This window comes from Scleropages formosus, chromosome 25, assembly GCF_900964775.1.
Source record: "Scleropages formosus chromosome 25, fSclFor1.1, whole genome shotgun sequence".
NCBI classification, from domain to species: Eukaryota; Metazoa; Chordata; class Actinopteri; order Osteoglossiformes; family Osteoglossidae; genus Scleropages; species Scleropages formosus.
In genome coordinates, this window is record NC_041830.1 from 2,296,718 (window position 1) to 2,318,573 (window position 21,856).

A 21,856-nucleotide genomic window follows, 5' to 3' on the forward strand; every position below is an offset into this window, starting at 1 on the left:
AAACTAAGAGCTTTTTGCGTACACTGAGGAGCCGGAGTGCTTTTGATGGAAGTAAAAGGGGGGAGAGGACAGGGGGTTGCGGGGCTGTAGAACTGAGTGTAGCGTATGATGGGAAAGGGTGTCCACCAGACCTTGGTAGGTCCCCACAGGGGCGCCAATCCTGCGAGTCAGGGAAGCAGAACTTGGGGATAGCCTTCAGGCGATCTTCAGCCTCACGTGAATGCCGGGACGACTTCTCAAACTGCACCAAGGAAGAGAGCAAAGGCAGAGATGTACCGGTTGCCTGACAAGCTGACACAGCAGAAAGAGAGTGTCCCCTGATCATTACTTAACGAAACTGAAATATAGACCTGGAAAAACTGCTTACTATTCCTCTGTATGTTATCAAGTCATAGTTATTAATTTATCAAGAAAGGAACATTTTGCACTGTTCTGAATACCATTTTCCCTACTCAGTTTTCTAACATTTGTGTCTTTTGTGGAGCAAAAGCTACCTGTTCTTACAATGAAGTAACTTACAGAGCATAATTTTTATTCATCATGGCTTTATTTTAGGTTTTTTTAAGAACTTAAGCAAACTGATGGATGCCAGTATTATTAAGCTCTTACTGAGTGTCACTTAGTGGTAAAGGAGATCTTGGATTTACAAACAAAGCAAATTATGAACAGACTTCTGGTCTCAACTGCATTTGTAAGTTCAGGAGTCTGTGTACTACTGTAAGAATGGCAACAGATTCTGTGCTGAGCACTGGAGAGTGAGCTAGATCTTAAATCGCACAGTGCAGCCTTATTTAAAAAAAAACAAAGTATGATTCTGTGGGATAAATTAAACACAAAATAAAAATATTCAGCTAAAAACACAGGTAGATAAGGTGACTGGAAATAAAGGATATTGTCCTGTCTGTACAATTATCTGTCATTTTAAATAAATGGATGTTCAAAGCACCACAAAGAGAATGACTGTAGTACCAGAAGAACAGTTTCCTACACTTTTTTTTGAATAAGACCCCTTAAAACAAACATGCTGACGAACTTAGACAAAAGGATGCAGAAACGGTGCTGTTGCACCATTGATTTAAAAAAACCAGTATAACTTTGGATCCAAAGGTTTCAGGTTCGAATCCTACATCCAGCTGTAGCACCCTTGAGCACAGTACTTAATCTAAATTGCTCCAGTAAAAATCACCCTACTGTATAAATGGGTAAATAATTGTAGGTAACATCACTAAGTTGCTTTTGGAGAAACCTGTCAGCCACATGAGTAAATGTACAACATGCTTTGGATAAAACAATCAAACAGAACTACAGCAATGATTATCATGGGAAGTTGTTTATACTGGCATTTGTATCTAGCAGTACAAATGGGTCAGATTCAGCTAGACAACAAATTCAATTTATACTTATAAACATGAGCAGAGAGGAATCTGTGCACCCCTCACACCTCACCTTGTTAGGGAACTGCTGAGTGATCTCAGGGGTGTACCCATTGCCTGGGGACATCTTTCTCAGAGACACCACCACAAAGAGCTGGAAAAGCTGCTGTTGCTGCAGGTGGAAGAGGTCCCGCTCCAGGGTGCGGTACCCAGGTCTCCGCCGTAGGGTTGACTGCACGTGGACGCAGCGCCGTGGGGTGCCTGTAGGGGGCAGGCTCCACCATTAACACCCAGCACTGTTGCTTTGCAGACACGGTGGAAGAACAAGTTTGGGGGTTGGGGTCTCACCCGTGCTGTCATCTTCAGGGTCACTCTCTGTGCCACTGGTTTCCTCTAGATGGTGGTGGCAAAGACAGAAGAAAGGGAAGGGGTGAGGCACTTTGGACTGGTGTACGGGGGTACGGCTATGTGTGTTGTGTCTGCACTTACACAAATATGCGTGTTTATGTATTTACCGTTTCAGGGCTAGCGGCACGTATATCATTATCAGGATGTGCATGTCTGTTTGCATTTACATTTCTGGTCCAAACACCTATGTTTTTCACCCAACGTGTATGTATGTATGTGTGTGAGAATATGTGCAAGCAAGACAAATTCGGTACAGATCTACAACCATGTACATAAGTGTGAACATCTGTCTGTGTGCGTGTGTGTGTGAGAGAACCAGCTTGCCCATGTGGGCTCCTTGTACCTCTAGCCGAACTCTCATAGCCACTGCTCCCCTGGCTCTTCACTCTCTTTCTGCCCCGCTTGGCGGTGAAGACCTCCTGGATCTTGTACACATACTGCAAAAGAGAAAGGATTGTCAAGGCTGAAACCCCACGCTGCACCTTCATAAGAAAGCTCCTCCGTCCACCTTCAGCACAGCCATTGGAAGGGTACCTAACCATGTAAAATGCTGTAAGAAAAGCTTTTCAGTTCAGAAAGACACTGACCCCCCCAGTGTTCATACTGTTTGTGGGAAGCATGACAGTCTCTGGTATTTCCAGCGTACAAGGAGGAAATGAGTAAGCGGTGAGCAGCATCCCTATCTCGGACAGGCTGCATACCCCCGTCCGACACACACAAATGACACACGCTCCCAAGCAGAGCCTCTGTGGCCAAGTGCACAGACGGCCACCCCCGGCTGCTGCCCTGCTGATAAAGGGAGCTCCAGGAACCGATGTGCCTAATCTCCTCATGCTTGCACTCCCACTGAAGGATGATGCTTCTTTTTCTTCACCAGGGACTAACCTTGTGATGACTATTAACAGCAGTGTCTTGCCAAACATTACATACTGCCATGACTGCCTCTGGATGTTTGAATGCTTTGCTAACACACTTAAGTGCACTGGCTCCTCATGTTAAGAATGTTTCGGTTAAGAATTTTATAACAGCATTTCCCCATCTTTGTATCAATTATAATACTATTTCTCTTGCTTAACTGCATTTTAAAATCTGTTTGATGGCAAGCAAAAACCACCTGTTGCTGCATCCAGCCTTTACTTGTGGTAAAATGCAGCCAGCCAGAGGTAGGAGTATGACACTGATTTCATTCAGCTTGCTGTTTAGTGTTTACACCTTGCATCTGGTGTTTGTCAGTGCCAATGATCAATAAGATGAGAAATGCTGTACATATTTATGAGGTATATCAAGTAGCAATCAGGGTGAAGAGGAGTTTGTGAAGATATGTTTGTTTAATTTTAAATTACTTTTAATGTGGGTCAAAATGAATAAAATTATGTACATTTACATTTATTCATTTAAAACACGCATTTCTCCAAAGCCATCTCAGAGAACAATACAAAAAAAGTACATTTCACCAACAGGAGAGATTTTTTTCATATGCATAAACTTTGTGTGTGTGTATATATAAAAAGCTTAATATGTTACATATCTAAAGATTTTTTTATAGAATCTTACTACTAAAATAGAGTGACATGTTTTGTTAAGATTTTATTAATTATGTAGCAAATAAAGTTGAAAGTGCCCCAAAGCTGATGAACATTAGACATGAATGAGTCAGCAAATAGCTGGTTTTTTTTATTTTCAATAGTTTTAAATTAGATCTAATTTTAATGTTTCAAGTTAATGAAATAATACAAGTCATACAAAGTATTTTTATTATAGCTATACGTGACATTTTTACAAAATATGACTTGGAAGACATATATATTAAACTAAAAATGGCGGGACAATTTATACTATTATTAAGCTTTTGTTGATTGTGTCATAGTGATAAAAGTGACTGTGGATTTACAAATTTATTTAGACACTCTCGGACCCAAATGTGTTAAATTGAGAAGCCAGTGCACTCTGTAACAACATGAACACACAAGGCAACATTAACATCCCTCACATCTGGATGTTGTAGACACACACACACACACACACACACACACACATATATATGAACAGGCATTACTGGTGCAGATGTCACAGGTCAGTGAAGGTGCTGTCCTTGTGATTCCAACTCCATTTACACATACCCAACAGCAGTATGATTCCTGTTAGAGGGACACTTCTCAGGTAAAGGATGTATTTGAGCTCAACGCTACAGCGCATATCTGTCATGTGTTAGCGCTGGTCTCTCATTGTCTCCTACAGCTCATCTTACCTCCTTGTCCTGCTCTGATTCTCCACTGCAGCTGTTCTCCTCCATGAGTCTCGAGAGGGTCTGATCAAACTCTCTCATCCTCTCTGAGCAGTGGCCATTTGCCTCCGTAGTGCTCTCCCTCTGCCCTTCCACCCGTGTGCCACGAGAGCTTGTTCATACGCACACCGCATTTCCTCATTTTCCAGTCAACACCATGTTCCCCTTTCTTCTGTTAACTCACTGTGCAGTCCCCATTACATGGAAACTGAACCCACCGCATTTCCTGTCACAGGACCACAGCTCACCACAGCCCACAACTTCCAAACACAAACGCACGCACACACACATACTGGCAATAAACACTGCTCCAGATACACAGAAACAAGGACACTCATAAGCATGTAGAGGCTGCTCCATGGAGGTGACTAGGCTGGGCAAACCTGGCTACCCACCTGGGGTAAAGTACGTTTTTTTGGGGACGTCGGCTGGTGTTTAGGCAGGGTTGGTCTACACAGGGGTGGAGAAGACATGGGAGATGCCATCACCACTGCAGCCTTCCTGTCATTTCGCCTCTTCTGAACCTTCTCGGGGAGTGTCTGCAAAGCGAGGGGCTTGGGAGGGAGCTGTGGAGGGAAATGCAAACACGATGTGGGGCCACTTAACAAAAACGATGCAAAATGACATGTTCGACATAGGGGTGCTTGCTTAGCAAAGTAACAACAGATCATGAGAAAGGCTGTAAACAGCTGACAAATGTGTCTATCATGTATTTGTTTCTTTGCCTTATGCCTGTGTTCAAGTGCTCTGTGTTACTGCGCGAGCACTCTACAGTCTTTAGTTCAATTCAATTTATTTTTATAAATACATATTTTCTAAGAGGGAATTTTTTAAGACACATTCCATCAGATAAAAGGGAAGAAAACCTTTTTAAAAAAAAAAAAAAAAAAAAACACACCTTACGGGCGGCACGGTGGCACAGCGCGTAGTGCTGCTGTCTCACAGCGCCTGGGTGGTGTGAGAGAACGTGGGTTCGATCCCCGCTCAGTCTGTGTGCAGTCTGCATGTTCTCCCTGTGTCTGCGTGGGTTTTCTCCGGGTGCTCGTTTCCCCCCCCACAGTCTGAAGACATGCTGTTCAGGTTCCCCCATAGTGCGCAAGTGTCACGAAGTGAGTGTGTTTCACTGATGCATGGATGAGTAACCCCTTGCAAGTAGTGTATCTAGCAGTGTAAGTCACCTTGGTGAAAAAGGTGTGTTGGCTGGTAACACTACATAGTATCTGTTGTAAGTCGCTTTGGACAAAAGCATCTACTAAGTGAATAAATGTAAAATGAGCCATGAGGTGTGATTTTTTCCAAAGCTACAAGAACATGATCTTAGAAAAGTCTTCCTGTAATAAAGACCAGTAAGCAAGAAGTAGTAGTAAAGAAGCGCACAAATACTATTTCTCAACATACTGGGGTTTTGAATTTTACATTGAACATTTAACCAGTGTTCAAACTAATGGGATCAAACTAATTAATAGCCTATCAACGGATCTTTTCTATTCATAAACCAATCAAGCTGTGTTTATGTCCGTTTAACAGATATTGTGTTAAAATTTTAATTATTGAAAAGCAGAGATCTAATCCTGAACTGTTTGGTAGATGAATGCATTACAAAAATATTACAAATGCATTATATCATGTAAATTCGTATTTTTCAAAGTATCCATCAATCCGTCCTTCAGTGCCACTTTTCAGTGCATGGCTGCTACCGTCCAGAGGCTACCCCAAGACACACTGTGTGGAAGGCGGGGTACACCCTGGATGCAATGCCAGGATGTCACAAGGTACTCACACACAGTCTCACACACTCACAATAAGGACTATGGGAAGTTTTGAATGATCAATGTGAAAACTGGGGGAACACAAACTCCACGCAGACTGAGCTAGATTCAAACCCACACCTAAACAGCTCAGGAGCTGTTGGAGGGCAGCATTAACTACGAAACTAATTTTAGGATATAAATGCCAAACACATATCTTAAACACACATAAAGAAATAAGAATATAATAGTAATTTAATTTGTTTTGTACACATTTTTACATATATTTAAAACCTACTTTGTCCTAGGTAGCAAATTTTTAGCATTTTCAGATTGACAGTTCTCTTACCTAGTGGCATTGGGGGGGCACCAGGGGGCCAATCATAGCCAATCATATTTTTGGGGGTCCAGTGCCATCACTTTAGATACACACCAGGGGCGTATCTAAAGCGGTGGCACCGTGCCCCAAAAATATGATTCCCATGTTTTCTGTCTCGGTTTGCTCAGTTTGCCCTGTGCTGCTGTTTTGTTTGTTTGTTGCAGAAATAGTAGATGTTTTCAGTACGACCCCATAATATTTCCTAACATCATAAGCAGGACTCGAACCTCAGACCCGCCAGAGAGCGGGACCCAGCCAAGCCCGCTGCACCACCGCACCCCCCCCTTTCATGTGTAGTAAACTGAAAATGAGAACTTGGTGACAAACTTGTTTCTGCATGTACTTCCTGTGGCTCTGTTGCCCCAACTATTCTACAGTTACTGTGAGCGCTGGTTGGGCACTGTCACTCAGAAGCACAGGAAGAGAGTACTGCTCTGGTTCTCAGCAGGGGAAGGTGCTCACAGTGAGAAAAACAGAGTCCTATTTGATCACTGCTGCAGGCCACATGGGCAAAGGGCACCATTTACCTGAGGGGCATGAGAGCTGCGGTGGTTGCGCCTCTGGGGGGACAGGGTCTTCGGCAGGCACATGGGAAAGAGTCTGACATCCTCATACGTGTTCTCTCTAGAGCCGTCAGCTGAGGATGGGGTAGAAGAGGAGAAAAGCGCTGTCACTTTCTGCACCCATTTGTGCAAATATATGAGCGAGCGCAGCCTAAAGCGGATACTCACAAACGATGTCCTCGTAAATGTTGTCCTCGGATAGGGCTTGGTAAATTCCAGAGGAACAGCTCTCATCAGCCGGAGACCCCTGCTGTCCCGTGAACCGTACAACATCCTCAAACTCAAATGACTTCCTGTGAATGAAGAGCGATGGTGAGGGTAAGGAGAGGAAGCAGGTCCAGCTCGTCTGGATTCGTGACACTGTCTACACAGTCTGCCCACTGCATCAGTCTACAGGACGGAAATACAGTTTCTACACAAACACAGAGCAAGAAGACAGTGAGGGAGGAAAAAGAAAAGCAGGAAACACAAAATTAGACAAAATACTTCAGGACCAAAGGTGAAATGGCTGAAAACATCGATATAAATGAACATCCATAAGTACAGTAAGAAAAAAATGACTGACAGAGAAAATAAGGAGGGAAAAGAAACAGATCTAGCTGTTAATACGAGGCAAAAGAGAGATACAGTGCAAAAAAAGGCCATAAAAAAGAGCACATATACTGGTAACTTTGCCAGCTAACTGTAGGGGTAAAACTGGTGTGTGTGTGTGTGTGTGTGTGTGTGTGTGTGTGTGAGAGAGAGAGAGAGACCTTTGACCCTTGGCTGTGGAGAAGTAGGCCAAGCCCAGACAATAGGCTGTGCACAATGACATCACAATTGGAACCTGGCCAAGTGTTCGGCTATCACCCCATCGAACCCGGCAGCGCCTCTTGGACTCAGCACAATCTACTCCCTACAAACAGCTCAAGATGGTGCACAAGATGAATGTCAACAGACTGGCCACACAAAAATTCTAATCAGCAATCAAAACTATATATACAAAGGTATTAAAAAAAAAAAGAAAAACAAAAACAGTGTAAAAGGCAATGTTAAGACCGCAACTATGAAAATGAATAAACAAAAGAAAATAAGTCTCAGTTTTATGCTAATCTGTAGTCAACTGTCTCCTTTGTTTCTTTATCTTATGTCTGTGTTAAAGTGTTCTGTGTCACTGCATGAAGAGCACGCTATAGAAATAAATTGGATTCTATTGTTAATATACGGCTTCAGTTTGGAAATTCAAGTAAATGAATATGATTTTTAAATAAAACAAGTGCAATAATGGGATTGGAGCACTTCCTTTCTACAGACCCAAAAACAATGCCCACAAACTAATTTGTAAAGGCTGGTAATAGTAATGTAACACAATGCTCTACGGACAAACACAAACAACACTTTTGCAGGCACACCTCCCAGCACAACAGCCTGCTCTTGCTGTGTTCACCACCATTTGATTTTCTACGCCAAATACTCTATTACATAGGAAATGAGGGAAAATGGACCTAAATGCAGTAAAGAATCCTTGGGGAGTCCCTGCGTACACCAAGTTCTCTTTTTCAATTTACTACACATGAAGGAGGGGGGTGTGGTGGCGCAGTGGGTTGAACCGCAGTCCTGCTCTCCGGTGGGTTTGGGGTTCGAGTCCCGCTTGGGGTGCCTTGTGACGGACTGGCGTCCCGTCCTGGGTGTGTCCCCTTCCCCTCCGGCCTTGCGCCCTGTGTTTCCGGGTAGGCTCCGGTTCCCCGTGACCCCGTATGGGACAAGCGGTTCTGAAAATGTGTGTGTGTGTACACATGAAGGGGGGGCGTGGTAGCGCAACGGGCAGGTCTTCGGTTTGAGTCCTTGAGTCCCGCTTAGGATGCCCTGCGATGGACTGGTGTGTGTGATCTTACTTAAAATTATGACCATGACATCATGTCTGTAGGATTTTGAAAATTTTCAAATTTCATTATGGCCAATTAATAAATTATTTACATAGCAGTAAAGAAACTTAAGCAACAGATGTTAACTCTGGAAAAATGAACCTAACTGAATTGATGGGTTAATCCTAATAAAGAACACCAACCTGCACCCCTTTTCCACAAACAAACCACAGAGGACAGCAGTAATATATTTTTCTTGCTGTGAATAGACCTACAATGCTCTTCAAAGGATTTTTTTTTTTTTTAAGTTTCCAAAAGGAGAAAAGGTGCTAATATAGTACAAAAAGTGCAGCAAATAATATGGGGTCGTACTGAAAACATCTACTGTTTCTGCAACAAACAAACAAACCAGCAGCACAGGGCAAACTGAGCAAACCAAGACAAAACATAGGAATCATATTTTTTGGGGCATGGTGCCACCGCTTTTGGTACGCCCCTGGTGCGTATCTAAAGCAGTGGCACTGGTCCCCCAAAAATATGATTGGCCCCCCCAATGCCACTGGGCTAGAGAACTGTCAATCTGACAATGCTCAACACCATTGGATCAGAGTGCTCTCAATTACTTCCTGATATGCAACGCAGAATCACACTACCACGTTTTTCAAAAAGGAGGAGAGACACGAGTCAACCATAGACCACGAGTCTGTTCATGTTATGAAACCACTCAATTATATATTTTCAAATACGTGGACTGGGATGTTGTCATTCTCTGCCTCAAAAATACACATAGGTGAACTCCAGATAACAGCTACAGTAGTGAGTGATGTAGCCTACCGACGGCAAAAAGCTACTGAAGCCATGATTGCCCTAGTAAAGACGACCTTCATGTGTATAACGGCTTCAAAAGCTCCCAAGAGTCCCTTTATAATATTACATCGCTAGTTAGTTAGCTTAGCCAATATAACTTTGGCAGACTTCCCGTGCCCCCCCCCCGCCACCTCATTTAAAAAAAAAACCCCAAAATTGCCCCTGGGCTGCACTAACCTTTGCAAAATCAAAAGTAATGATTTTTCGTTGTAATATAACCTATTAGTCTTCATGCTTCTGTGTCATTACAATCATAATGACAATGCACTGTGTTTCTAATAGTTGTAAATATGTTTTGTTCTGTACCTTACTTGTGTACCTTTCAAAGAAGTAAATTAGTAAAATGTTACTTTCATGCGCTGCACATCCGTGCTTGTGTTATTCTGACCTGTTCTTTTTGTTCCTGGAGAGGCCATTGCCATGGGCAACAGGACATGGAGGAGGCGGACAAGTCGGAGGGGGCCTGCTGGAACAGCTCCTGAAATGTGTCTGGCTGGCAGGTGGGCTCCACCTCTCCCAATGCCTAGGGGGACTGTCCACTCCCTGGTATTGAAAGGTGCGCTGCGGCTTAGGCGGAGGGGTGCCGGTCAGAGAAGGCACTTGGTTCTCAAACACCGCGATGGGCGGCTGTGCAGCAAAGGCCCGATCCAGGAGCAAATCATCCCCTTCCAGTTTGCGCCAGAAGCCCCTAGAGGTATAGAAGTTCCCTGGAGGAAGCCCTGCTGCAGGATCATCCACAAGCACAGAGGGTGGGAGCTTCAGATCCACCATCCCCACATCCAAAAGTTCCCTTGTGTCTTTGCGGCTCTCGGCTGCCGCAAAACTGTTGGGATGAGCAGGTGGGTTTGGAGTGGAGTCCTGGATTGGACAAGGGGTTGGACCTGGACCTGCTACTTTCTCCAAGAAGCTGTGGTGCTCCAGGCCATCTGATGCCCTGCTAAGCCTGCTGTCCTGTGCTTCCCTGAAATCGAGCCCCAGGCTCACAGCTTTGGCAAGACTGGCTTTGTTCCGGGGTCCACGGCTGACTCCATTTTCGAGGACGTCTCCCGAGAGCGTCCGGGACACGGCAACTCTTTGGTCTTTCGCCGCACCACCTCGACCCCTGTCTGGCTGGCTGCGGCCTTCCCACTGCGAAATCTTCTGCTTTATATTAACACCTGAACCACAGGTGGGAGGCCTGCACGCAGCTCGCCCCCCTCGCCCTCTGCCCTCTTGTCCTGCCCCTAGGGCCAGCATGGCAAGAGGGGCAACACAACCTGCTGCACCTCACTGCACTGACATTGTAATCAGTGGTGCCCCTGCTGGACAGGCAGAGGTTCTGCTCTGTACTGAGCACAGCTGTATAGCTTCACCGGAATATCCAGAGGTCAGATGCCTGTGTCACGGTGCTCAGGCTCCACAGATCCTCTGCCTCATGCTCAAAGTCTTCCTCTCATGGGGAGCCCTGCAAAGCAATAGCACAACAGCTCCAATTATTACTGTGGCTGCAATTGGCCATGTGTGCACACTAAGCTGGAACAAGGGTTCGAAGAGCAGCCAAGCAGTAAGCAACAGGCAGTCAGGGAGGCAGCAGGCAGACGGATATGTGAGGGAGGAAATGGGACAGGGGCTGCTGCGCAAGGTCGGCAGCCAAAAATAGAGTAGGAGAAAGAGGGGCAGAGGCAGGAAGAAGGTCCTAGTCTCTCTGGGTCGTTCATCTCGCAAACTCCATTGGGGCTCCCGATCACACCCTAGGCGGAGCAACGTCAGAGCTGAATGAGCCCTAACCTAATTTAACTCCTGTTCAAAGCCTCCTTTCAGACTCTGCAGTGAGCAAGTATTTCAGGCATCTCAAAGTTAATGCACACAGTCACACGCTCTAAGTGTGCACGACTCCGGTATTTGAATTTCATGGTGAAACACACTCCCCAATAGTAATAATAATGCCCGAAAAATGCAGACACTTAAAGGCGTGCACCCTGAAAAATGAACAAGCACACATATATTTAAGTCCATTTTCAGCAACTGTTTACCCAAAAATCAAGATCTAGAGCTTCATTTAGTTATTTATTCATTTTGCTGGTGCTTTTCTCCAGAGAGACTTACAGTGTTAAGCTACTTACTGAAATGAACCCATTTATACAGTGGGGTAAGTTTTACAGCAGCAATTCTGAGACAGAATCTTACTCGAGGGTACTACAGCAGGAGGTAGTATATGAACCAAGGTCCTTCAACTAAGGCAGAAGCTCTAATCACTACGCCACCTGGTGCCTGTCCCAGGAACATGCCAGCCTGTCATTAAGCATATGGAGGGGTGCAACCTGGATAAACCACCAGTCTACTGAAGGAGACACACAGTGACGAGTCAGTTACATCTTGGAACTAAAACAAAAAACTAATTAAGCTTAAACGGTCAAAAAACTAAGGTAGAGCTTAATTTAAAAAAGTATTAAAATTTTAAAACAGCCAATTCTCTGAAGACGTGCATGTGGCCACATGAAATTCATTGCAACATTTCAGATAATACTGATCTCTATAGTGGAAGGCATCTGTCAGGTTGCACACATACCAGGCAGCAACAAGAAAAAGTGACAAGGGACACTTAGCTGGTCCGTAAGACAACAGAGTTCAAATTTATTTCTTCAGATTAGAGTGGTGCCACTAAAAGACTTCATAAAAGTCAGGTAATTCAATTCTTAAATGTAATCTTAAACAATTGAGTAAACATCAAGCAGGAAAGATGCTCTGTATTTATTTTTAACAGCTTGCACTTCTGCAAACATCATTTAAAAACTGACAACTTCCTAGAAAACCAGCCCTCCTTGTAGATGGTTTACTTCTACATCCATTTTCCTCAGCTTTAAAGCGCAATTACCATCCATAGACTACCTGTAACCAATTTCTAATGTGCGGTCTCAGTGACCCAGAGCCTTTCCTTGGGCAAAGAGGCAGAGGACACCCTAGGTGGGACACCAGTTTGTCGCAGGGTAGAATAATACCCAGTCTGGCAAAAAATAGGCACCTGTGCCTAATACAAAGTTCTAGCAAGCCTAATACAGCCCAATATGATTTTTGATCCACTTCAGTTTTATAATAACCTTTCACAAGTGCAGATTGATTCAATCACATTTAATTAAAAAAAAAAAAACCCCACACACGCACAGCCTGAGAACTCAGTATAATTTAGGTGTCTGGGTCATTGCAATATGGAACTGAACAATCAATCAGTCAACTGGAGGAATGAATCCAAAGGCAGTGGTAGCATTATTTAATGTACTATGTATATACTGTTTGGTTAGAAACTAACATTAGCCATTTTCTTAGCACAGGCACACAGAGTTAAATTTAAATAACTATAAACTGGGAAACAAATATAAAAAGATACTTTAATTACAGAGAAACTACTTCGCAGCTCTATATCATTTTCAGTTCAGGAGATACAAAGCAATAACAACTGAGCGCACCCTTAAAAGGGTCCCAACATTGCAATAAATACCAAACTATGTACATCAGCACTGATCTCAAAATAAGCAGTATGAGCTAGAGTAGAAAAATACTTGTTCAAATCCTCTGTAAATCACCCAACACAACCCCAAACACACACACACACACACACACACACACACACACAGGTGACAGAATATCCCCCTGCTGCAGGCGCCCACTGCTTCGGAGGACAATAACTTTACGTGCCGTGTTCATGCAGGGCTGCTGGGAGGGACCGTGCTACATCTGACTGCGTGCCACTGAAGATCCCTTTGTTCTGCCTGACCTACATCCTCAGTGTATCATGGGGTCCCACTGCAGACTCGCCTCCTTGGGCCCAACAGGGCATGGCCTCCTGTCACGAGATTGCTGCTGACACTACAGCTCTAAGGGCACCATAGTGCATGTATCTATGTGTCTGTGTGCATGTACCCATACAGCTGTGCAAAGCAGCATGGCCTTCCTAGTGACTGCATGGGTTTTTGTGCACCAGCAAGTGATTTATTAGTACTGGCAGAGGGCATGAGGGCAGTCATTTTGCATGCTTCTGTTGTAAGGACTCCAAGGATTTTAACTTAAATTTATTCATATAAACACGTATCAGGTACTCCTATAGGCTGATTATTTAATTAAGAATACTCAAGTATTTAGATGGGGCGACTGTCGAGACACCCACAGTTATGGACGACGGACATATCTGCGATGGTGAAATGGAACCAGCCAATCACTGCAACATACTGACCGAGGAAAGACCCCAGTTAGGTTTCATCAATATGTGAGACTCCCAAGTTCACTTCGCTAGTTAGTGAGCTGAACCCAGGACAAAACCCACCAGCAATAAGTTCACAGCTGTTAAGCAATCGCCTCCAGGTTGCCAGTTGCTATGTTCTGAAAACTCTGGGTGTTAGTGGGGGCTCCTAGAAGAACACATGTTGTGAGGTCACGAACATGGCATCTCCGTAACTAAGCGTGAGTCAAGGTTGTGTCTCTCAGAAAGCTATTCTCTGTCCAGGACCCTGGGCATCAAGCACATGCTAAAGTCAGACAGCGAACGGCTATGAATAAGGCTGTGGTATCTGTGGTTGTTTACACAGAGGTGTATGGGAGTCAACAGTGTCTAAGTGCATATACATCAGTATCTAAACATTCATTACAGTATGTGTGCTTGTGTGTGTTTCAGGAAGCCCTTGCCTGTTTCCTGTGTCTCAGGAAGAAAGGATCAGCGGAATATCCACAGCCCTGCGTCGGGGAAATTTTTGAAAATGCTTTTCATTTGAAACAATGCCATACAGCAGCCATTTGGTGCAGAATGACCATTGTTTGCTCTACTGTTGGTTTCATCTCAATCTGGGTGGTGAACAATCTCAAGTGCTTGCTCGGCTAGCAGGGCTCCACAAGAACCCTCAACACCAGCCCCAAGATGTGCATGGGACACCACCTTTCACACAAACACAGCAAGTCCATGGTGGTTGGAACAAGACACCACAAAAGTCTTCACCTTGGACTAATACATATAAAATGGTGCACGTGCGCGCACGCACACAAAAAAATGTAGAGACCTGTGCTTTCTCAGCATCTCTGTGACTTCCTCTTTGTAAACAACAGAGGAAAGCCCTCTTAGCCCAGTCCACCACCTGCCAAGTCTCCACACGCCACGATTACATAGCACACCCTGCCACACACCGCCAGACAGCAAGATTAAAGAAAATTTAAAAAAATAAAGTCACACCCTACCATCACCTTGATTAAAGATGATTGCAGCTTTGGGGCTATACCTGTGCTGCATGTCCCAGCTCCTAGAGCATGATCCAGCTCGTTTGGGGTGGGGCAGTGTCCTAGGTGGAGGAGGGATGAAGGACACCTTACACACCCTGATCCTCTGAGAAATATACCAAAACCTCCTTTACTGTGTAACTAGGTAGATTTGACAGAGTCCCCGTAAAGCAAAACAGCAGCATGTAGCCTTAAGAAGCAACTTGCTTTGGGACCCTTTCCCACCAATGGCCTTTTCTGAGACAGCATTTAGTTTGGACACCAAGGAGTAGCAATGCCACCCCGGCAGTTAGGCCTTCTCCAGCATACAGAAGGTTCCCACCCTTCCTTCCTCTCTCCGCTGGGGGCACAGACACACACAGATGCCAGAGCTTCACCAGATGTTACAGTACAAACGCACAGGCGGATGGTCTCATCCCAGGTGAGAACCATTGTGAACAAGGTCTCCAGAGAATCCTTGCTAGCTGGGTGCAGCCTGAGGCCCAGAGATGTCCGTTTCTCTCAGAGAAATGGCTTTGCACCCTAACCGGGGACAGCTGCGGATGCTTCAGTCACCAGTATCACCCACCTGACACCCTCCCAGGAGATCCCAAGTCCAAACAGCTGCTGACCTACTGCTTAAGGCCTTGCATCTATGACTAACAGGTCGCTTATTCAAGCCCTGACATCACATTCTTCAGCAGGGTATCTGAGTCACTGCAGTAAAAACACAGCTGCATAAATAGGTATAAAAGTGTAAAGGACACAAGCTGCAGTGGACAAAATCATTAGTGCAGCAAATCAGGGAAAGAAATGGCATAATATTCAGCCCTTTGTGGAGCACAGCAGGCAAATCTTTCCACAATCTACCTGTCGCTGAATATGTGGAATTCACAGGTCAGAAGGACCCTCTGAAGTCAGTGCCAGAAGCACATTTTTATTAATATCATCACAATGTATTTATCATGTGGGGTGACTGAAAATAACAAAATGTTACATCTAAATGTAAGTGACACCAGTGCTGGGATCTCTCACCAACACTGTGCTTCTGAGCACAGAAACAGGCTGTTTGTGACCAGTTCTCAGCCTGGGACCTGCAGGAAAGCTTCCCCTCCGAAAGTAAAACGGAGCCTTTCTGAACACCCCCAACCCACCCCACACGTGGCCATTGATTGATTGGTACAACAGCACAGGTGTCCTCCTGGACACTGCAGCCCAGAGAGAACACGACTCTCTCACACAGACAGAGGAAGGTCAGCAGCTCTGCTCCATGCCTCTATCCACTTAGCAGTACAGTACTGTGTTTTACCGTCTTACCCTGTTTGTAGGTGTTGGTGGTCGCACAGCGCCTGTCCTCACATGAAAATCACTCAACTCTCCCCAACCAACCTTCTCTCTCCGAGACACATAGCATAGGTTTTAGTCATCTTCTTAAGGGGACATGTTCCCGTTGCCACAGTCGCTGTTAACAAGCACGAGCTGTTTGAATCCAACACTTAGTTTCACAACCGCCTCAGTGACGCCGACGCGGTTAACGGTGAGGTGGAGATGGGACCACTACGTAAACTGGTCAAGAAGAGCTTCACTTAGCTGCAAACACGGATAGTTAGCTCGCTGTCTAAAATATTCCCACAAAATAGTCCACTAAGGACAACTAACAGAGGGAGGGGGGAAAAAAAAAAAAAAGAGAACGTTTCTCTCAGAGACAGAGAGAGCGCGACGTGTGGCGCGAGCTCACCACGCCAGCGCGCGACCAGTCGGCTCGCGGTGCGCGGCTCCCACCTCACCTCCGCTTCGTTCGGGCGGCGAGTCCGTCCTCAGTCCTGTCGTGGTGGGCTCGTGCGCGTATCGCGTGGTGACACTCGGTAAATCTCCGGCAGCACCTCTCTGCGCCGCACTCGCTGTGTCGTCGTTCAAACTCTCTCACACACGGATGATTATGGCAGCTTCGGATCCTTACAGACGTGCGTCGGCGCGTTCCGTGTGTGTTCTCCAGTCCAGGCTCCGGCAAAGGCGGAGGGGCTCGCTCATTCAAAGTGTGTATGAGTGAAGTTTATCAGCGCGCACATACTCGGCAGGGAAAAGGAAGACGTCACGACGGCGGACGACTCGTCTCCGGGACAGCTTCGCTCAGCTAACAGCGACCTCTTACCGCGGGGCAAACGACGCGTCCCGGCGTTCACGGTTCAAACGGCTCCGCTTGGCTAGTTGGCGAGCGGCTGTTAGATGTATGTGGACTGTGTGTGTAACTCCCAACTGTTCTGGGGAATTACTTGCTTCACCGATTTTGTCTCTAAATAAATGCATCATCATTGATAATATCTCAGACCGCCAACAACTGACGTTCCAAGAAACGTTTGCTGAAAGAAATGCTTTTTAACGGTGAGCCTGGCGTGACGTGTCTCATGCCATGGTGTGCGAAATCACACATACACTAAATACTACTAGACCTTCAGAGAAAGTTTTTGAATAGTTTAGTTAGTCATGGATTGAGTGTGGCGAAAGTCCGCGAACTTGGCTATTCGCACACTGTTGTTGTTGTTATGTAATTTACAATTATTGTACAATTACTGTTAGCACTAAGAGAACTTACGATGTAGGTTTGTAAGTTTAGGTGGTACGCACTTCTTCATTTACACAGCAGGGTAAGTTTTACCGTATCGATTCAAGATAGGTACCTCGATCAAGGGTTTAGTAACGGAAGACTTGACCAAGCCTTGGTCTCTGGAACAGAAGTAGGAGGACACGTTTCACCACAACTCACACTTACTGGTATACGAGCGCAGTGTGAAGAGAGCGGCGCGAGGAGCGTCACGTGCAGGGCCAGCGAGCAACAGAAACAAGTAAAGTCAATTGGAAAAACAATTCGTCAAATAATAACGTGAATGGAAAAAATGGTAAAGCAATAACAACATAACCAGCATATCGATGATATGTCGTAAAAATTGCACTTTTTTTTATTTATGTTTAAATTAAAACTTGCAGTTTAAATGTGAATTTTGGTTTTCGTATTAGCGCATTGCTTTGCGTTTTTCTTATCGTTTTCCCTTTGTACTCTTATTTTTCTAAACGCATTTTAAATTGTTTTCCCGTTTTTTCCCTTTTTTTGCCAACGGAGGAGCAGCAGTGCCACGAACCTCATTGGTCAATCGCCAATATTTGGGCCCGCCCCCATCGGGCTCCGCCTCCAGCGCTTCTCGTGCTGCGTACTGTGACGTTAGTGGCTGAAGTTGCAACTGCTGATTGTTTTGGTAATCGATTACTACCCATTGTTCTGACGAGTAATCGTTAAGAAAAATACTCTGGCCTTTTATGAAACAGCAGTTATACACAGGAGAATACAATAGAATATATACTCCATAAGCTTTAAAATGAGTGTTTCAAGTACTTGAAGTAGTTTAAAAAACAGACTGAAATGGTTACAAAGTCCTTTATGAGTATGAAATATTCGGCAGACACCAATTAACTATTTTTCCCTCTGTACTCCTGTGTGTGTTTTCCTAAATCTTTCCTTTGGCATCCGAAAGTGTAATCGGGGAAGGGTCCCGTATTCCAGCATGACACTTACTGAGTGCAGCACTGCGTAGGCTTTCGTTTGAAAGTAGTATTAGATTATCCGACACTCAAGATCGCTAAATATAGCTTTTTTCTTACAACATGGTTATGAATGTCAAACCATGTCAAAGCTATGATGCTTGTTATAATACTTAGCTATGGTAGTTGTTATTATGCATGTTAAAGCTATGATACTTAGCCAGTGTTCTATGAGGCGTACATCCCTTTGCAGAAAAGTGTCTGCTAAATAAATAAATGTAAATGTAAGTCTCTTAAAATGAGCTTGTATGGTATATCAGATACAACTTGTTTAGTGACATTCTTTATCAGCTGGAGAGGTTTGATGGAGGAGGTCACAAAGCCAGACAGGAGAGAACTGCTGCAGTAGTCCAGGGGGGTTATAGCCATTACCTGGAGCAAGATTTGCAGAGGTTTGTGTGAGATAAGCATTGACTGCCCTGCCAGCTCAGGTTACTACTCCTCCTCTAGTCTTGGAACCCAGGAAAGATGTATTCCCTCTGCCACTACAGTAGACGGTAAGTAGCATTGTTACAGACACACCCATTGTCCTATATGCATATTTATGAAGAACCTGACTGCACACATTTCCAGAGTCCATGGAGCCTAAGGCATGTATCCAAAGGATGCACATCTTTATAGTGTTTGTGTAGGTGTCACCAAATTATTGTCCAAAGAGACAAATGTATTCATGGATTATACAAAGTAAGCAATGTTGTGAAATCATAGCACTTTTTTTGCTTTTAAGTGATGTCAGAGGAGTTCAAAGGAGAGCGTGGCACTGATGAGTTTGGGAGCCTCTGTTAATTTGGAGACGATTCCTCATGGTTTTCTTTGAAGCAAGTGAATGAGTCAAAAGGATTTGTGATTTTTTTTTTCCTCCTCTTACATATTTTAAAGTATATTTTCTCATATAAAAAGCTGTATTTTTGTTTTATGCCAATGCAAGAAATCCATTTGCCATGCATTCCAGTTATGATTGGTGCATTCCATTTGTTAGAAGACATACTGTACTAGATGGTCAGAGACAGTGCTGAATTCCAAATATCAGAAAATCACTTCCATCATATCAATGGCGGAGACTTGGTCATGGTAGCTGGGGAACAGCTTGTATGTTAATTAAGATAGCAAAATGTTCTGCTCTGTATCACGGGTGTAAAAATTTTGGTGTAATTTTGCAATGCATCATCATTCATTGTGATGTGACTTGATTGATTCACCTGTGATTTTGACTGTGATATTATTATTCACATATGCTGGCATTGTCTACAAATTGTGCAAAAGCATGCAATGTTGACCCAAAGGGATCCCATGATGATCTTATTTTAAGACTCCAGCACAAAATGAAAAACAGGCATACATATGAGAAAACCTTTTCAGAAGATATGGGCAGCTTCCACTAAGGCAAATTGTACCATTATAAGAACAGATGAAGGCATGGTTAATATTACTTTTTCGCATGTCAGATTTTGCTGTTTTATTATTGGAATTTATATTTTCAAGGTTTGTGGGCTTTCATCACATGTCTCCCTGGTTTCGTATCCAGCCTAAAATTCAATTTGAATGCAGAATCTCCTTGGGACTTTAGCAACCTACTCATGTTATGGAAGTAAGTTCCAAGTGAGTCAGTGTATAACTTCTGCCTGAGGACTTCCCAAACATGCAGACTTGCACTTCTTTGACATTTGGCCTTCCAAACCAAACAAGGGCAAACTGGCACAAACTCATATACTTGAAGATGTCAGTGTGGCTCAAAAAGGAAAACTCAGTGTACCTGCCATGTTGACATGAAAAGGAAGAAAGTTATACTGATTCTATATTGATTTCTTTTTTCCATTTTCCCTAAGATCATTCGGAAATTTTAGATGAGACACTGATGTCATTTTCAGGACAAGGTTCCACAGAACTGGAGCAGGAAAAGTCACGTCTGACCTGTGATTTGGGTACACTTTGTTTTTGTCTACAGGCTGTGATGGCGCGGCAGGTTTGGCCAGTGCCCACTGTGTGGTGGGTCCTACCGCCATGATGGGCAAGACGTACCTTGGTGAACTGGGAAATCAAGTTATCATACAGCAACAATGTCATTATTAGTTGTTAACTGACTTAAAAGTCTTGTTTAATCTAAGGGGAGGGGTGGGCAGCCACCTGCACTTGGACCCCCAGAGGTTTTTTCTCCCTCAACTTTCACTTGGGAGTTTTTCGTTCCTTTCCGTTGTGGCCAGTAGGCATACTTATAGCTTTGTAAAAGCATTGATAATGTATTACACTAGTCTGTGGTCAACCGTCTTATTTATTTGTTTTATCCCTTTGTTCAGCACTCTATGTCATTGTGAGAGGAGCGCTCTATAAAAATACACTGAATTAAATTGAATTTTTCCCAAACAATGGATTCATTCTGAGTTAAAGGTGGGGGAGACACAGCAGGTGTTCACTGTAAAATATTAATACAACCTGTAGTCAGTGTGGCACTGTGTATTCATTTTGTGCTGCTGTTCAAGGGTATAGCATTACACAGAAAATATTTTTGCAAGTGTTTTACACTAGTGGCCATCTGTTCAATATGCTGGTATATATATTGTTTTTGTGGAGAAAATCCTTATGTTGTTGTCATTTTTAATAAATTCCAGCAAGGTGCTACAGTGGGTAAGGCTGTTCATGCTGAGTGAAGCTGATGACCAATTGCCATGATGGACGAGATGTACCATGGTGAACTGGGAAATCTGACGTATGGGTGAGTGACCCATTATAAATAGTATATCTAGTAGTGTGAGTCACCTTGGTGAATAAGGTGTGTGGGCTGATAACACTACACAGAGTTCATTGGAAGTTTATTTGGAGAAAAGCATCTGATAAATGAAATAATGCAACTTGACTTGCTTGTTCAAGCACTGGTCTGAATCTAATGTAAGGTGTGGGGAGTTTGAGTTTTCTCTTTGTTTGCAATCCAAAGACAAAGAAGGCAATAGTAACCATTTCTGTACCCTCTTTTACCAGGAAAATCACACTAATGGTCACTGAATTGAATTCAGCTGGATGGCACTGATCTTGACCCTTAAACTTCAGTTTTCCAAAGAGTTAGCCCGTATATGTAGATAGGACACTGCACAATAGTCATACAATTAATGATATAACAAAGGCATAGGAACCAATTTCTTGGTGCAATGCTATAGTAAAGCCATAATATTGTACAATAATAGAAAATTATAGAATGATTGCAGAAAATGACAGGGCAAATTTAGGTGTACAGTGTTATTTAAAGTGCAAATTGTAAAATGCAGAAATACTGTAAAGCCTTTTTTTCATAACAGAATAACTGAATTGCAGTGAGGGATTCTCAGGTAAGACATTTTTTTCCTTATGTGTTCATGGATTCGTATTCATGGATTAGTTTAATATTGCTTTTGCTCATTTTCCTCTCTTTTCCACTTATAGTTTCAAATCCAGTTTAGTGTTTTTCTCTGTGATTTTAATGCCCTTACACTTGAAGTAGACCTTTTGTTTTGACAGGTTAAAAGTGTATAAACAAAATACATTACTGTACCATATTGGAGCTTGAAAAGTGCTGTTTAGAATTTTCTCCCGTGAATCAAAAATTGGGTG

At 43.8% G+C, this 21,856-nt stretch overlaps 1 protein-coding gene across 2 annotated transcripts in view; it reads right to left on the reverse strand.

The window, feature by feature from the left end:
- dennd2c (DENN/MADD domain containing 2C) overlaps positions 1 to 17,598 on the reverse strand; it is a 28,813-nt gene extending 11,215 nt beyond the window's left edge. For both annotated transcript variants that reach the window (XR_001965660.2, XM_029249257.1), the window contains exons 1-9: positions 16,471 to 17,598; positions 9,855 to 10,910; positions 6,924 to 7,048; positions 6,720 to 6,829; positions 4,461 to 4,631; positions 2,125 to 2,218; positions 1,722 to 1,766; positions 1,447 to 1,634; positions 132 to 241 (exon numbers count right to left, since the gene is read on the reverse strand). Coding sequence is in view for 1 of the 2 variants with exons in the window: in XM_029249257.1 (XP_029105090.1) it covers positions 132 to 241; positions 1,447 to 1,634; positions 1,722 to 1,766; positions 2,125 to 2,218; positions 4,461 to 4,631; positions 6,720 to 6,829; positions 6,924 to 7,048; positions 9,855 to 10,702 (1,691 nt within the window). In the remaining variant the exon portion in view is untranslated. The remainder of the gene's footprint in view (positions 1 to 131; positions 242 to 1,446; positions 1,635 to 1,721; positions 1,767 to 2,124; positions 2,219 to 4,460; positions 4,632 to 6,719; positions 6,830 to 6,923; positions 7,049 to 9,854; positions 10,911 to 16,470) is intronic.
- Between the last annotated feature and the right edge of the window lie 4,258 nt (positions 17,599 to 21,856).